At 42.2% G+C, this 18,765-nt stretch overlaps 1 protein-coding gene across 1 annotated transcript in view; it reads right to left on the reverse strand.

Moving 5' to 3' along the window:
- ECPAS (Ecm29 proteasome adaptor and scaffold) overlaps positions 1–18,765 on the reverse strand; it is a 2,158,898-nt gene that overhangs the window by 1,695,934 nt on the left and 444,199 nt on the right. The window contains exon 11 of the mRNA XM_044061033.1: positions 17,285–17,363. Coding sequence (XP_043916968.1) covers positions 17,285–17,363 — 79 coding nt within the window. The remainder of the gene's footprint in view (positions 1–17,284; positions 17,364–18,765) is intronic.

The following is an 18,765-nucleotide window of genomic DNA, read 5'->3' on the forward strand; positions in this document are numbered from 1 at the left end:
CCAGCTATGAATCTGAGGTATCTTCTGTAAGACTGTTTGATTGGGACATGCAGGTATGCCTCTTTGAGGTCCAAAGTTACAAGCCAAGCCTTCTTGTCTAGCATGGGCAGAAGCTGCTGTAGAGTCAACATTTTGAATTTTCGGACGTCCAGGTAAGTATTTAGTATAGACAGGTCCAGAACTGGTTTCCAGGCTTTGTCCTTTCTTGGTACTAAGAAAAGTCTTGAGTAAAATCCTTGTCCCTGCTCTTGTTGTGGCACTGGCTGAATAGCCTCCATGTCCATGAGAGATGAAACTTGTTTTTGTGCCTCTTGCCATTGATTGCGTGGCAGGTCTGGCATACCTTTTGCCTTTGGAAGGTTGTGAAAGTGGAACCTGTAGCCCTGAGAGACTATATTTAAGACTCATTTGTCCTGGGTGATCTTGTGCCAGTTTTGTGAAAAAAGTGCTAGCTTTCCCCCTAAGGGTGCTGCCAAAAAATAAGTGCTTGGCATTTGCAGAGGGAAGTCACTGGGACTGTTTTCTACAAGGCTGTGATTTGTCTTCTCCGCTTTTGGAGGTAGAAGCACCCCATTGTTTGGGCCTGTATGAGCCCTGGGGCTGTTGCCTGCCTCTAGGGCATCTGAATCTGCCTCTTTGTGGTCTGTCTGACACTGGAAAGGACCAATTCTTAGAGGGCCAGTTCCTGCTAAATCTGGGTGGATGTACCTGTAAGAAATCCTTTACTGTCTGCATAGATTTTGCCTTATCCTCCATTTTCTTTAACACCACCTCTGCCTTAACACCAAACAAAGTATCATGCTGTAATGGAGCATCCAATAATTTTGCTTTAACATGATCAGGCAGATTCTGTTCCTTTAACCAAGCATGCCTTCTAATAACAGAACCTGTAACAGCAGCCCTGCACAAGGTCTCCAGTGAATCATAGCCACATTGCAAAGTAGGTTTTCCAACTTGTTCAGCTGCATGCAATAAATCCTGCAAATCTTTGTTCTCAGTACATTCAGAATTTGTCAACATTTTTTGTTTTAACAAAGACATTAAATATTGCTGATATTTGAGCATATGAAACTGACAATTTAAAGCCCTTGCAGCCAAGGTAGCAGAAGTGCAAACTTTTTTCCCCCCATCTGTCCAAAGCCCTAGAATCTCTGTCAAAGGAAAAGTACAGTTTTGTACCTACCATAAATGTAGATGTTCGAGTGCTAATACAGCTGCAGTAATCACAGATGGGTTCTCTGCCGTCAGGCAGGTCCTCGGTCGGCCGAATTCCAAAGTCTAGGTCCGGCTTCGGTTGTTGTCGCTTTCTTTCCTGACGTCAGTGCGACAGGGGTATATAAGACATAGCCGACGCCATATTCTTCAGTCTTTCTTGACCCAGATATCAGGTGCCCCCAGAAGGAAGACAATACATAAATTATATATATATATATATATATATATATATATATATATAGTCAAGCAATGCAATATAATCAAAAATCAGTAGTTGCAAGCAAATACACCATAGAAGGATAACCCAATCAGGTTGTATGAGGAGGTGTTAGCCACTAGGCCTTTACCAAGAGGGGAAGGAGGGAGGGAAACCTGTACTGCAGCTGTATTAGCACTCGAACATCTACATTTATGGTAGGTACAAAACTGTACTATGTTCATCATGCATACAGCTGCAGTAATCACAGATGGGTAGAATCCCAAAGCTACGCACAGGGTGGTAGGCACTAGGTGGAACTGGGAGCAGCCAGAATGCCCTGCAACACAGCAGTGGCAAAGCCTGCTCTAGTTTTGGAGTCTAAAGGCAGGTGGTAGTGTTTTGTGAAGGTATGCACAGAACTCCAAGTGGCTGCCTCCAAAATATCTTTGGTAGGGACTCCTCTGAGGAAGGCTGTAGAGGTAGCTGTGGCCCTTGTGGAGTGGGATCTAATGCCTGTAGGAACAGGTTTGCCATGAAAAACAGCAACAAAACCGTATGCAATGGCCTATCCATTTTGAAATTGTCTGTTTGGAAATTGGCTTCCCTTGAGCTCCTACAGCATAGGACACAAAAAGTTGTTCTGATTTCCTGAAGGGCTGTGTTCTGTCCAAATAGTAACGTAGCTGTCTATGGATGTCTAAGGAATGTAGCAGCCTTTCCCCTTTGTTTTGAGGATTGGGGTAAAAGGTAGGTAAGTGTATGGCCTGATTTAAAGCTACCCTGGATACTACCTTAGGCATAAATGACGGGTTGGTTCATAGGGAAACCCTGTCCTGATGGAAGATGAGAAAGGGCTGCACAGCCATGAGGGCTTGTAGTTCCGAAACCCTACGAGCTGAGGTAATGGCCAGAAGGAAAGCTGTTTTCCAGGACAAATATTGCAAATTTGTTGAGGCAGCTGGTTCAAAGGGAGGTAATGTTAATTTTTCTAGAATGTAGTTAAGATCCCAGGCTGGTATTGGTTGTTTCCTTGGAGGTCTTATATTCTTAGCTCCTCTGAGGAACTGTCTTAAAAATGGGTGAGAGAATAAGGGTGGATCAGTGTTGTATTCTGCAGAAATGGCTGAGGCATGAATTTTGATGGAGGAAATGAAAGTCCACTGTTCAACAGCTCGGCTAGATACTGTAATATTTGAGGCAAATTCAGTTTTCTAGGATCCTGGCTTTTTTTCTCATTCCAAGCGCAAAACCATTTCCATTTTGCGAAGTAAGCCTTTCTAGTAGATGGCCTTCTGGCCTCCAAAATGACATCCTGCACCTCTTTGGAGAGTAGGGTCTGTTGTGGTGTTAAGGAATTTTCCATGCAGCCAGATTGAGTGTTTTCAGCTGACTGTGAAGAGTTTTGTAGCTGTGTTGAGTCAGTAGAAGAGGCATTAGAGGTAGGGTCCAGGGAGGAGTATGTGTTAGGAGTGGGTACCAGTGTTGTCTTGGCCAGTCTGGAGCAATCAGTATCATCTTCAGTCTGTCTGCTCTTGCTTTCAAGAGCACCTTGGGCAGAAGAGGCAAAGGTGGGAAAGCGTAAACTGTCCATGCTGCCCAACTGAAAGAAAGGGCGTCCACTCTCCAGGCCTTTGGATGAAAGGTCCTTCAACAGAACTTTTTCAATTGATGATTCCTGTGGGAGGCGAAGAGATCTAGGTCTGGTCTTCCCCACGCTTGGATTATCTTTGTAAACACTTGAGGATGCAACTTCCATTCGTGTGGATCTGTCATATTTCTGCTTAGATTGTCTGCCAGCGTGTTTTCCAATCCTGGCAAGTACTGTGCTTGAAGTTCGATTTGCCATTCCAGAGCCAAGTTCCAAAGTGACATGGCTAGCCTGCACAGGGGTATGAATGTGTTCCACCTTGTTTGTTTATGTACCACATTACTGTGGTGTTGTCTGTTCTTATCAATAATTGCCCTGGATGCAGGAGGTCCTTGAAAAGTGTAATTGCATTTATCACTGCTAGCATTTCTTTTTGATTGATGTGAAGGTGCTTTTCCTTTTGGGACCATTTGCCCTGAATGCACCTGTCTGTCATGTGCGCCCCCCAGGCGTAGTCTGAGGCGTCTGTTGTGATGACTTGATTTGCTTGAGGCTTGCAGAATGGAAGACCTGTGTTTGTTTGGCATGCTTGGGCCCACCATAGAAATTCCTTTTGCAAACATGGGATTATTGGTATTATTGTTTGCAAACTGTGGCTGTGTTGAGACCATAGGTTTTTTAGGTACCATTGAAGTTTCCTCATATGCAACTTTGCACATGGGATTAGAAGAATGCAAAATGCCATGAAGCCCAGAGCCTGCAGGATTTTCCTTGCAGTCAGCCTGGTACAATTTGCTAGTATTTTGAAGTAATGAGTTAGTTGCCCTTGTTTTTCTGGTGTAAGATAGGCCATCTGGGTGTTTGTGTCCAAGTTGGCACCCAGGAAAGTTATTTTCTGAGATGGTGTTAGCCTGGATTTCTCTTTGTTGACTGTGTATCCCAGAGAATTCAATAACCGTGTTACATAAGCCAGATGTTCCAGAAGTATGTGCTTGTTGTCCGCTTGGATCAGGCAGTCATCCAAATAAGGGTAAATTTGTATCCCTTGAAGTCTGCAGTAGGCAATTACTGATGACAGGCATTTCGTGAATACTCTGGGTGCAGTAGATAAGCCAAAGGGCAATGCAGAGAATTGATAGTGGATTGAACCTGCAAGAAATCTGAGGTATCTTCTGCAGCTTTGTCTGATTGGGACATGCAGGTATGCCTCCTTGAGGTCCAATGTTACCAGCCAAAACTCCTTGCCCAGCATGGGAAGAAGCTGCTGTAATGTGAGCATCTTGAATTTTGGTACAAGTAGAAATGTGTTTAGGATGGATAAGTCCAAAATGGGTCTCCAGTCGGTTCCTTTCCTTGGTACCAGAAAAAGCCTTGAATAAAAACCTTGACCTTGTTCGTGAGTAGGTACCTCTTGAATAGCTTTCATGGCCATAAGCTCTGAAATTTGTATTTGAGCCTCTGCCCTTTGATTGTGTGGCAGGTTCGGCATGCCTCTCATTTTTGGAAGAGTGTGAAAATGAAATCTGTAGCCTCTGTTTATAATGTCCAGGATCCATTTGTCTGTTGTGATAATATGCCAATTTCTTGTACATAATGCCAGCTTTCCTCCCAAGGGTGCTGTCAGCTGAGACTTGCTTGGCATGAAAAGGGGGAAGTCATTGGGTTTGTTTCCTGTATTGCTGTGCACTGTCTTCGCCACCTCTTGGTGCTGGAGTTTGCCATTGTCTGCCTCTATATGATCCTTGAGGTTGTCCTCTGCCCCTTGTGCGCCTGTATCTACCCTCTTTGTGGCTTGTCCGTGGCTGGAAAGGACCAGTTCTTTGAAGGCCAATTTCTGCTAAAACGTGGTGGTTGAACCTGTAGAAAAGCTTTGACAGTTTGCATAGATTTAGCTTTTTCTTACATTTTCCGTAGTATCTCCTCAGCATTAGTACCAAATAGTACATCCTTTTGTAAAGGAGCATCTAGTAGCTTAGCTTTAACATGGTCAGGCAAGGTTTGTTCCCTAAGCCAGGCATGTCTACGAATGACTGATCCTGTCACAGCAGCTCTACTTGAGGCCTCTAGGGCATCATAGCCACACTGTAAGGTGTGTTTACCCACTTGTTCTGCACTATGCATCATATCCTGCAACTCCTTCAAATCTGGTTGTTCAGGTTGAGACATTTTATTTCTTAATTGTGATAACAGAAACTGCTGATACTTAAGCATATGGAACTGACAATTTAAGGCCCTCATGGCTAGGGTGGCCGAGGTATATACCTTTTTTCCCCACCTTTCTAAGGATCTAGACTCTCTTTCGGAAGGTAGTGGATTCTTAGCAGTAGAGGCCTTCATTCCCTTGGGGCCTTGAGAAATGGTTTCAGGGTCAGCATTATGGCTTTTGTAAAGAAATTGGTGAGAGTTAGGAACTCGGTAGTACCTATCAGGCTTGACTGGGGCAGGAGGCAGGGAATCCGGATTTAGGCAAGCCTCCGAGTAAACATCATCAAGTATGTCCAAGACAGGAGGTATCGCCAGAGGTCTGTGCTGAGGTAACAAAGAAATTCCCTAAGTCTTTTCTTGGAATCAGAAAAGTCTTGGCCTTCCCAATGGAAGTGTTCCCTCAAGGTGTGCAAGGTTTCACCAAAAGAGAAATCCTCTGGGGGAGATACAGAAGGAATGGACTGCTCAGCATCCGAATCTTCAAAAGGGGAGTACGAGTGTTCCTCTTCATCAGAATGTTCTGAAAAAATGGAGTCCTGGTCAGAAGAGGGAGAAGCTTCCTCCACTCTGGGTCTCTTGTCTGGAGGGGGTTGGGAACCCCTGATAAGAGTAATTAAATCCTCAGCCATTTTTAGCATCTGCTTTTTAGGCATGGGGCCTGGAGATGGGCCCTGTTCAACAGGCCTCTTGGGATGCATGGCTGATTTGGACTTAGTAAAGGCCTTTATGGAGAAGGAAGATGAGGGTCTAAAGACACCATGGGTGGAAGTGGACCTGTCCACATTAGGAGGCTCAACACTCACAGTGGCTTCAGTGGTTGTAGTCTGGGTATGGGCTGAGGTACCAGCGGTCTCGGTTACAGAGGACACCGCCAAAGAAGTGTCGTCGGTAGTCAGGGGCTACGTAGGCGCCTCGCTGAGAACCGGACCACGTGTAGCCGGTTTTGGCGTGGTGTCGGTGGAGACCGCGGACCTCGCGTGTCGGTCTTTGTCCTTGCGTTTTTTGGACAAAACGGTAGTCGGAGTATCCGACGACATTTTATAATCAAAGGCTTTACCAAAAAAGTGCTGGGCGAACTCCGCCCGACGCTTAATAGTGCGTTTATTGAAAGTAGCGCAAAAGCGACAGGCCGAGACGTCGTGGTCTGGGCCTAAACAAGGTATGCAGAGGGAATGGAAATCCTTATGTGGTATTTGCTTCCCACAAGAAATACAATTGTTAACTTTGTCTGACATCGGTCTGAGGCAAGAAAAGTTTCCCCAACGGGGTACTTAGCTTTAAAGACTTCGGTTTCCAATTATTCGTAATTTCAGGAGCTGGCCGACCGGCACTTGCGAACTGCTTCTGCTTCGGGCACCGCGTGGCAAAAAAGACTGAAGAATATGGCGTCGGCTGTGTCTTGTATACCCCTGTCGCACTGACGTCAGGAAAGAAAGCGACAACAACCGACGCCGGACCTAGACTTTGGAATTCGGCCGACCGAGGACCCGCCTGACGGCAGAGAACCCATCTGTGATTACTGCAGCTGTATGCACGATGAACATCAGGGTTTTTGACAGAAGCAGCCTTGACCCCTTTGGGACCCTGTGAGAGGGTTTTTGTAAAGAAATGTATGGGTGTCTGGGACCCTGTAGTATCTGTCTGGCTTGGCAGGAGCAGGAGGTAGAGCGTCTGGAGACAGGCCGGACTCCGAGAAAACATCATCTACTATGTCTAGAACAGGGGGAATTGCAAGAGGTCTGTGCTGAGGAAGTAAAAGAAAGTCTCTAAGTCTTTGCTTAGAATTGGAATAATCCTGGCTCTCCCAATGGAAATGCTCCCTCATGGTATGCAGGGTTTCCCCAAAAGAATAGTCCTCGGAGGAGAAGCTGAAGGAATATAATCTTCAGCATCAGAATCCTCATAGGGAGGAAGAGAATATCCCTGATCAGAAGAGGAATCAGAGGAAATGGAAACCTGATCAGAAGAATCACATTCAGTGTCTTGCCTATCAGGAGGGGGATGGGAACCCCTGATCAAAGTAATTAGGTCTTCGGCCATTTTGAGCATCTGTTTCTTAGGCATAGAAGCCTGTCCTGGAGAATGCTGTACTGGTTTTCTTGTCTTTAAAACTGTTTTAGACTTTGTCTTGGATGCTGAGGTAGGCTTTATATAAAGTTGTGTAGGTCTGAAGCCACCCTCAGAAGCCGATGCCTGCTCAGCGGCTCCGGACCCATCTGAGGGATTAATTTCCGAAGGGCCAGTACCGTGAGTATCCAGAGGCCTAGCTGTCTCCACGTGAGAGTCGGAGGCGGCCTGTGGCTCTGCGGTAGAGGGAGTCAGGGGCAACGAAAGCACCTCACTGAGCACCGGCAAACTGGCGACTGGCCTAGAAGAGGCTTAGTCATCGGTTTTGGACCTCGGATGCTTGTCCTTGTCTTTATCCTTGTGTTTTTTATGAATTCCGGTTGCCGGTTGTTCCGACGGCATTATGTAGTTAAACCTTCTGCCAAAATAATGAAAAGCAAAATCGTACCGACGTTTAATAGTGTGTTGGTTAAATCTAGCACAAAACCGACAAGTAGCAACGTCGTGGTCAGGGCCTAGGCAAGGAATACAGTAAGAGTGGAAATCTTTATGAGGTATTTGCTTCCCACATGAAATACAATTGTTAACTTTTTCTGACATCGGTCTGGTGCAAGAAAAGAGTTTCCCCAACGGGGTACTTAACTTTATTGAAGACTTCGGATCTGAAATTCGATTTCGAAAATCTCAGGAGTCGGCCGACCTGCACTTGCGAACTGCTTTTGCTTCGGGCACCACACGGCAAGAAAGACTGAAGAAAATGGCGTCGGCTGCATCTTTTATACCCCTGGCGCACTGACGTCAGGGAAGAGGAGACAGCAATAGACGCCGGACCAGGACTTTGGAATTTAGGCCGACTGCGGGTTGCCTGCCAGCAGGATAACCCAAGTGTAATGACTGCAACAGTGAAACATGATGAACATCATCTAAACTTAAATAAAACTGGATATCAGGTTGTAGTACCTCCTCCTGTAAGACTGGTATACCAATATTACTCTCTCGCTGCTCTAGTTGTGCAAAGCACCAACGTTCTGGACTGTTTCCCTAAAGAAGATGGTAATGGTGCTGGTGGAACTTTAGTGATTCCCTCATGACCACATCCACTTGCTTATTTATGTTTTGACTTTCAATTATAAAAGTGGACTGATTACTTGGCAGATATCACATGATGTACAAGGATCATTCGCATAGAAAGGCAATTTTAATATGCTGTCTCAGCATACAGATATAGGTATTATGGAAACTGCAAGCTGACATTCCCTAGCAAGAAGGCCTATTGAGAAGAGAGGTATTTGATAAGAATTGGTCCCTCTGATCAAGCAGGCAGGACTGTTTTCACACACTGCTCAGACACTCAGGGTTCTATAGCAAAGGTGAGCAAGACATGTGTGGCAAAAGATCTGACTAGGCATATTCACTACTAGACATTCTCATCTATTCATTATCAAGGTCATTTCATGCAAACATTTTTTTCTTCAGTGACACTATGTTTTTCAAGTCCTCAAAGGTTTCCTGCTTTTCTTACTAAGCTTCCTGGGTTTCAAGATAGCTTAAGGAAGTGGCAAAGTATTTCTGAGGAAGACATACCAACTCCCAAGTCTCTGGGAACATGGTGTCGAATGCATTTAAAGTGCTGCCAGATTTGTACTTGGCCGAGTTAGGTAGCTGTACACCAAAAGCACTGGGACAAAGAACACAAGGCAACAAGTGACCTTTTTTCACTACCCCATCTTCATGCTCAGCTCTCACATGCAAAGTGGTGGGCATTTGTGCCAGTTCTTAAGTGCTGTATGCAGAATTTGCTGGATATTGCAGATGCTGCTACAGAATTGTCAGACAACAGTGTTACACTTCTGCACTGGGTAGCTTTAACTTAATGATGAGGCTTAATGGGGCTATGTTGGGACTGAAGTGCACCAGACATCCTATTTTCAACAAGAAGGTGTTCACAGTTGTTATGATTCTAAGGTCTCTGTGGGCAACTAACACTAGCTATGGATACACTATGGGAGCTAGATGAAAAAGTGGCAGATTTAATCCTAGCAAGCAGGATGCATCTCAGTATCTAACAAAGAAACTCAATTCGGATATAGATCCCCTACATATTACACTTGGCAAGGCCACCAGTTTTGGTGGGTTTCCAGGGCAAATTGACAAGGTTCTGCTTGGTGTACCTCGGCAAAGTTTTAAAATGAGATTTAATGTCCCCAAATTATCATTTTGGGGATCTTCTCCACTCACATGGGACACTGCTGTGACTACCATGCTGTTGAAGCTGCTTGTTGAGCCTTCTCAGACTGAGAACTGCTAATCCATTTCCAATCTACATGTGATTATATCATTTGTAAGACATCTAAGCCCATATGAACATAATACTAGCTGTCTAACAGATTTACCCTAGCCAGTCAGGCTTTGTGCCTGGTAGAAAACCCAGGAACAATGCATAAACACTGCCGGGGGCCTTTGCAGAAGGAGAAGGGGTAATGGGACTCTAATAGTGGCATTCTGGCCAAACGATGACAAAGTATTTGACAGACTTTCCTGGGAGTACATGCTTAAAGTTCTAGAAAGATTCCGATTTCTTTAACAACTGATCATCATTTGTACTGTACACAGGAACATTTAGTAATGTTGCGGTAGAACCATAAATTTTGCCTCGTTTGTCTATTAGATGTAGTGAAACATCCTTTTTTTTTTTGTCCAACAATGGACAAGCTAAAACTGGATGGGTGCACTTAAATTTGCCCCTGACTTACAGGTGCTACACTCTACTTGTAAAAGGTTGCACAGCCTGAAAGTGGGTGCTGGTAAAGTACTAGGGTTGCCACCTTTTCAAATGGCCATAGTGGGACATTTTCGGGACACACATCAGATTTTACAGGCCAACACATACCCACGGCCAGTACAAAGGATAGAAAGTACAGTAGTGTACACTTACCATAAATGTAGATGTTTGAGTGTATTCACTGTTGCAGTCATTACATTTGGGTAATCCTGCTGGCAGGTTGCCCTCAGTCAGCCTGAATTCCAAAGTCTTGGGTCCTGCGTCGGTTGCTGTCACCCCTTCCCTGACGTCAGGTCATCAGGGGGTATAAAAGATGCAGCCGACGCCATTTTCTTCAGTTTTTCTTGCCCCGGATGTCAGGTGCCCCCCTAAAGGGTAGCCAAATTTATGTATATATATTTATATATATAAAAACACATGCACCAATATAAACTTTACCTTTATCTACAAGCAAATATACCACATAGGTTGTATAAATCAGAGAAGGAAAGATAAGTTCCAGCAGAGAGAAGGGTGATGGTGGGTGGGTAACCTGGACGGCAACAGTGAATACACTCGAACATCTACATTTATGGTAAGTGTACACAACTATACTATGTTCTTCGCGTTTCACTGTTGCAGTCATTACATTTGGGTAGATTCCCAAAGCTATGGTTGGGAGGCTGGAGCTAAAAAGCATTAGGAGCGGCTATGAGGCCCTGCAGAACAGCAGTGGCATAGCCTGCCCTGGATTTAGAGTAGAGTGGCAGATGGTAATGCTTTGTAAAAGTGTGCACTGAACTCCAAAGTAGCAGCTTCTAAAATGTCTTTGGTTGGTACCCCCCCCCCCCCCCCCGAGAAAGACTGCTGAAGTGGCTGCAGCTCTGGTTGAATGTGGCCTAATGCCCTTAGGCACTGGCTTGCCATGCTGTAAATAGCAGAAACAAATGCAGTGGCCTATCCACTTTGAAATAGTCTGCTTGGAGATGGCCTTTCCTTGTGATCCTGCAGCATATGCCACTAGTAATTGCCCTGTCTTCCTGAAAACTTTGGTTCTGTCCAAATAGAATCTAAGCTGTCTGTGTACGTCCAAAGAATGCAGAATTCTCTCCCCCTTGTTCTGTGGTTTTGGATAAAAAGTTGGCAAATGAATAGTTTGGTTAAGGGCCACACTGGACACCACCTTAGGCATAAATGTTGGGTTTGTTGTCAGAGAGACCCTGTCTGGATAAAAAATGATAAAAGGTTCCACAGCCATGAGTGCCTGTAGCTCTGATACTAGTCTTGCAGAAGTTATTGCTAGGAGCAGAGCTGTTTTCCAAGATAAAAACTTTATATCAGCAGTAGCAGCTGGCTCAAAAGGAGGCAGGGTGAGTTTTTCCAAGACATAGTTGAGGTCCCATGCAGGTATTGGTGATCTCCTTGGAGGCCTTAAGTTTTTGGCTCCTCTGAGGTACTGCCTTAATAAAGGATGAGAAAAAATTGGTGGCTCTATACTGTAATGAGCCAAAATGGCAGAGGCATGAATTTTAATTATAGCATATATAACCACGCTCAACAGAGTAAATGCCTCTGCGCTTTCACAAAGCCTGTATAAATAATGTCCAAAAACACAAAGCAGAAGTAGGCAAACACCAGCTTGACAAAAATCCAGTCTAGCTTCTTTTTTAAAAATATATATAAAACGTTTATTCGGTAAGCGCTTTCACATCTGCTTCATCAGACCGTAAAACATTTTCAAAGCACAAACAGTTACTTAAATAGTAGTCATGTGATAAAAAATCAATTATCATTTTAGCTGTTTTAAAAAGACACAACAACCTGTCTAGTATATTTACTGAAACTTACAATACATTCAAAAATTTTCCTTGTAGATAAAAAATACTTTCATCCCAACTAATTCTTAAAACAGTTTATATCAAACCTACTAAAACATATTATAATAAAACAGCGATGTTTTCTGCTGCGATAATACCTGTTTACTACGAGTCCATATTTATGCAACTACATCACCTTTTATTATATATGTGACGTTCTTATAAATATGCAACAATGTCTACTTAATACATATCATATTACTTATTTAGAGTTTCCGGTATCAAATCTGAAGTTCTAATAAAACATCAAAATTAGCTTCTACAATAATACCTGTAGTTCCATAGATGCATGGTTATAGTACTCGCGCCGTTGCTCTATAAAGGCAGTATTCAAAACAGAAATATCTAAAATCTCACAAAGAATAAATATATAGTGGTGAGTATATGGTATGCAAGGTTTCCCCAAAAGAATAGTCCTCAGGAGGAGAAGCTGAAGGAATAGATTCTTTAGCATCGGAATCCTCATAGGGGGGGGGGGAGAGAATATTCCTGATCAGGAGAGGAATCAGAAGAAATAGAAACCTGATCTGAAGATTCATAATCTGTCTCTTGCCTAGGCCTCTTACCAGGAGGGGGATGGGAACCCCTGATCAAGGTAATCAAGTCTTCGGCCATTTTCAGCATCTGCTTTTTGGGCATGGAGGCATATCCATGTGGCTCTTGAGTTTGTTTCTTTGCCTTTGAAGGTGCTTTAGACTTTGCCTTTGAAGTCGGTTTAATGTATAGATGTTTAGGTCTGAATACACCCTCAGAGGCCGGTGCCTGCTCAGCGGCTCCAGACCCATCTGAAGGAAAAGCGTCCAAGGCTCCAATACCTTGAGTTTCCAGCGGCACAGCTGACACCACATGGGAGTCAGTAGCGGCCTATGACTCTAAAGTAGCGGGCGTCAGGGGCTGCGAAAGAGCCTCACTGAGAACCAGAGAACGGCTTAGGAGAAGCTTCGTCAGTTTGGGCCTCGGTTGTCATCTTTTTCTTTGCGTTTTTTTGAACTCCAGTAGTCGGATGGCTATCCAACAACATTTCTGGATAATTAAGCTTGTGTCCAAAATAGTTTAATGCAAAATCATACCGACGCTTAATAGTGTGTTGGTTAAATCTAGCACAAAACCGACAACCTGAAACGTTATGGTCAGGGCCTAGGCAAGGAATACAGTAAGAATGAAAGTCCTTATGAGGTATTTGCTTTCCACAAGAAATACAATTATTAACTTTTCTGACATCGGTCTGGAGCAAGAAAAAAGTTTCCCCAATGGGTTGCTTAGCTTTAATAAAGACTTCAAATCTGAAATTCGAACACGAAAATTTCAGTAGTCGGCCGACCGGCACTTGCGAACTGATTCTGCTTCGGGCACCACGCGTCAAGAAAGACAGAAGGAAATGGCATCGGCTGCATCTTTTATACCCCTGATGACCTGACGTCAAGGAAGGGGCGACAGCAACTGACGCAGGACCCAAGACTTTGGAATTCAGACCGACTGAGGGCAACCTGCCAGCAGGATTACCCAAATGTAATGACTGCAACAGTGAAACACGAAGAGCATCTTTACTTTTTTGCCTAAATAAAAGCTTATTCTTGTAGCAGTTTGGTTGCTTATTCTGTTTCTTGTAACATTTAGGAATTTTAGATACAGAAATAACTATTTTATGCAACTATTACATAAAATATGGGACATAATTATGTCCTATAATCTCAGGACATCTGCCATTTTTAGTCAGGACACAACCGCCCAAAGAGATCCCTCGCAAAGTGGGACAGGTGGTAATCCTAGTACACACTGTCTCTGGTTTGACTCACCTTGTACATCATATAATCCTGTCAGGCTGCTTATGAAATGAAGGTCACCTGGACCACATTCTGTGCCAATACCTCTTCACTGCAGAGATGACTACAATATTATATATAACTTGTTTCACATACAAAAACAATCCCCTCCTTTGCTCAACCATTAGTGTTTGCTGACCAAGTGACAGTAAGTATATTTTTCGCACATACAGTGCAAATGCTTGTGGATAACATTGGAAGGGTGGATGCTGTTGAGCCTAGACAAAAAGGACACCTAAGATGACTGATCCTTCATCAGAAATAAGTGAAAAATTATTAAAGATCTGGTTGTAGGACTGTGTTCTCTCTGAGTGCTATACAGCCCCTTTCACATTCCTCTAAGACATGGTGGTACCAGATCTGGAAGGAATGGAGAAGAAAGTTGACAAAATATATGAGAAGCTCAGTGGTGTCTTCCATGATATGTTCAGCCTACATGAAGAATTATCTGGGGCCAACAAAGAAGTTCACATAATTGAAAACAGAAGAAAACCTAATAGAAGGGTGGATGCAACATGCTACAAGCCAAGTAACAGGTTGATTACAACTTTCCCAGTGTGAAAATAGAAACTGTTACAAAAATGCCAGAAAAAATGATCAGTGTGTGCAAAATAGTTACTGGTTAGTAACCACCCTTCCTGAAAGCCAGCAAAGAAGAAATTTGGAGAAAGTATGTGAAAATCAACCAAAACAAAAATAAAGAAAAATCTCTAACTTGGAAGACCTTTGCAGCTGTTCAGCAAGAAAGCAGGTCAAATTTTGGCTTTAGCACAGTAAGGAGATAGCTTCTTGTAACTCTGAAAAAAATAAATGACGTGAAGCAATTTAAAGTTATTGTGAGCTTGGCCTTCTGGGGGATGTAAAAGGGCATTGATCATACTACATGTATAATTAAATGGATGTCTAGACTGATGTCCTAAGTTTAAGATACAATGTTTTTGTTAAGCAAATAGGCTCAAACAACAAGAAAAATAATGAAAAGCATGAAAAAGCATAGTTTCATCTTGCATTTGCAAAGTTACTTTATGTTTATTTTTCCATTTTCACCCACTTTTAGCTGGAGATAAGAATCAAACAGCTGCAAGCATTAATCATGAGATGTCAGATCAGTGTGTTTTTAGTGAAATCTGCAAGGTACAGTGGAATATTTAAAGGGATACTGGTAAACAACTCAGTGAAACAAACACATTGTGTTTACACCACCAAAAAGGATACTCTGCAGAACTAGCTGTATCTTCATATCTTCTTCATGAAAATCACAAGACAGGTGAGGAAACGAGATATGTCTTTGATGAAATGCTACATTACCACAGATGTATTAAATTTAACAACAACAACAATACAAAAACAACAGAGTGCACAGAGCATCAGCCTCTTGAACCCATATTCTTGCAGCACCTCCCATCTGTAGTTAAGATCAGCTTTCTTTCAGTCTTGCTATGAAAAACCTGAAATATTTAGTCTCTGTTTCCTGAGACCGTGAATAGTTTGCCAGACTCTTCTTGAAACCATTTGAAAATCATTCTCCTTGTCCTAGGTCAAGTACTTCTCCTAGACAACCCTTTGCTTCAGCAACTGCTGCAGTTTGTTTCCTTTACGGCTTGTTTGGTCAAATCTGGAGACCCCTCCCCCACAAGTACTGCATGGAAGACCTCTTTCTTTAACCTGAGGCTTTCTCCCTATGTTCAAGCTTTCCCTTTCAATTCTGTGACTTCATTCTACTAAATATAGGGAAAAATATATCGGTACACTCACAACTACTAAACAAGCTTACACCAGAGACCAGATTCCAAAACACTTGCTCTCAGTGTAAGTGACTTTACTCCAGTGTAATACACTGCAGTAAGTCACTTAACACTGACAGCAAGTCTAATGGACTCTGACCCAATAAGTCTTCTGCAGTATTTCCTAAAGCTACATGGATAATCTCATTAGCAGCTCCTTTCAAACAACCTTTTTAAAACTGTTACTGTATTATCATGCTTCTTTTTTTCTGACAATTATGCTCATCCTTGAACAAATTAAAATTCCACATTTGTTGGATCACTACCAATTCGTTAAATCCCAGATTTTTAATGCAGCCTCAGTGCTCCATACTCTACAATCTGATGAAAAATATCTACTGCACTCCTCTTTATTTCTAAACTTGTCCACATAAAATATACATAAGTAAATTCCTTTTAAAATATAGAACAGGCTGCATTTAAAAAAAACTTGTGTTCTGCCAGTCGGCCTCCTCCAATTCAAGCTAAATTCACCATTTAAAAATGTCAGGAGCTAAAGCCATAATCTCTATGCTAATAAGAAACCATAAACACTAAAACCCACTCCCAATATACAATGATAATTGTCACTCTGCACCTCTACCTCTTCAGTGATCCAGCTTTAAATAAACTGGAACTTTTTATGTGCTCTTTTAAGTATGGAATTGTATGGTGGGAGGAAACGGGTGATAGCAAACAGACTTTGATTTACAATTACAAAGAAAGACTGCATCCTTCTATCTCTAACACTGCCAATTTAGTGCTTCACTAAATTCATATTGGTTCAGTGATCTTGTCAATATTCCTTTCAAACACCCCATTCCTACTTCTTTTTGACCAGCCTTGTAGTATTACATAGAAGATTATGACTGGCTCACCAATCATAACCTGCTTATTATGTGTTCGAGACATGGACACCAAGAAATTCACCTCGAGAGCGAAGTTTGAGAGCTAAACCTTGGTATCTATGTCAAGAACAAATAAGGGGTTATGATCAGTGAGATGACCATAATTCTTTGTAGTGCATGGAGCTTTGTCTGCTCTATGTACCACTAGTTAATGGAGACAAAAATCTCTACTGGTTTTCAAACCCATAAAACACTTAGTGAACACTGTCAAAGGGGTAGTGTAACGTAGACCATTACATTTACACTCACCTTTCTTACCTCTCAACTGTTTCACCTGTCTAGATTTTTGCAAATGTCCAGATTATTCTTTTTAAATTTTTTTGGTCTGTCCCTCATAAAATATGTGGTTTTCAGACAAATTACTGAGGCTTGAAGTCACTATATAATGACATACATTTGAGTTTTAGCATTTGCTTTCTTCAGATTATGTAAGCAAACATGCATATTGTTATTCAATCAATTCTCTTAATTTTTTTTTCCTTTTACAGGAAGTTAGGGACATGTTAAGGATACAGCAGCAGACAGAAACTAATGTTTTGTTCTACCGCTGTCATTTGCTTGTGAGAACGAGCAGATTTTACTGCACAGCATGGGACCTAACCTTAACAACATAAGCGGTGGTTGCTTAACATTTGTTACGGTCGGGTCACACGTCATTCTAGCGCTTAACCGGTTTGTCTTTTTCTAAACATCAGAGAATAACCAGCACGCTCCATGCAATACATATTAGTCTCTTCCAGTAGTTCCATTGGCGTCATCAAAAGTAACAAATTCAGTCCTCATTCAACGGGCCTAAGTAATCATCCCAATGTGACACATTTGCTCCACCTAAACACAATTCTTCTACAGAAAGCTGCAGTGACAAATTCTGGACTTACCTCTTTGTATTCATCCATTAATTTAGTAAGTGCATTCAGCAACATTGGTCCCAACGGCTTTATCTTTGCATCTGGACAACTGGAAATGGCAAACAAGCACAGAGAGGGGAAAAAAGAGAAAGAGGCACTTAGAATTCCCGGTGTCAGCGTAGAAAAGCTGCGGTAAGGAAGACTAATACAGATGCTATGAAAGTCTTAAAACAATCAAAAAACTGCAACACACTAATAAAGTATTCACAAAAGGCACACAATGGGCAAAGATGAAATAATCCACATCAACATATCTGCATGCACATCAGTAATTTACATAAGTTTATGAAAAATCTATTCTTGCTGCAATTCTTAACAGCTAGTTCTACAAACCTGAATAATCCACAGGTAAACGTGTCTGAACAAAGTTTAATTATAAAATATCTACATGACAAATTATTCATCAAAAGTCCAAAAGCAATGTTAAATGAAAGCCAGACTCATCAAAAGTCACTGCCAAGTCAATAAATAAAAAGCACTGGAATTGGGTGCAGTGATTAATCCCCAACTACAGCTACTCACACCTAACACAAACACATACAAGCCATATAACATCAAGTTTGTTTTACCACAAATTGCACTGGGAAATAACAGCTTTATTTCTCAATATGCCATGACTTCAATGACATCAAGCATTCAATATGTCTTGCAACTGCAATACCCCAGAAGTTCAACAAAATCTAGGCTTACTCAAGGTCATTTCAGTGATCTGACGTCACTGTCTTGTGAATAAACTTTTCATAGTAATCTCACAATGAGCTTTTTCCTCAGTGTCATTTATAAAGTGAAGCCTCTAAATAATTGCTGTGAAAAGGATAAACAAAAGATATAAAAAAGGAAAATACTGCCACCATAGTTTCCATTTCTTTCTTCTAGATGAAGCTGCAAAGTGCACCTGAAGGCAAAAACTTCCTTTAATACTGTGTGCGCTACTAGCTGTTTAGCAATTGTCTCATTTGAACTCCCAGTAGAGCTAGAACTGGCAGACTACACTCATGCAATATGGTTTGTGTATTATTAATCTAAAGGGCAGAAAGAGAACTAAATGCCTCAAAAATGGGACCTAAACACAAGCCTTCTAGAATATAATTCTGCTATATTATACATATGTCAATGGAATAAATAGAGGCATGGTTATGTCCATAAGCAAGCTAATCTTTCTCAATGCACAACCCACTGCCTGAATAAACTACCACTCATTACAGCAACACCTGTATATTAATGGAACACAAAACACGCAATACTGGCAAAGAATTAAGCACCTCATTTGGGACAGTCTCCTGTGATTTTATGCACACATGAAACATAATTTCTGATTCTGAAAAATGCACCTTCATGTTCTGCTAGCTCTTCCTCCCAATTCTTTAAAGTAGCAGGTGTCTCATGAATAAAACTGTAGGGAAGGGCTCCTAGCCAACTTCCATCAAGTGATTCTGCTTTAGAGCCATTTA

Source organism: Protopterus annectens, chromosome 2.part0, assembly GCF_019279795.1.
Source record: "Protopterus annectens isolate FY-2018-M chromosome 2.part0, PAN1.0, whole genome shotgun sequence".
In the NCBI taxonomy this organism is placed as follows: Eukaryota; Metazoa; Chordata; order Ceratodontiformes; family Protopteridae; genus Protopterus; species Protopterus annectens.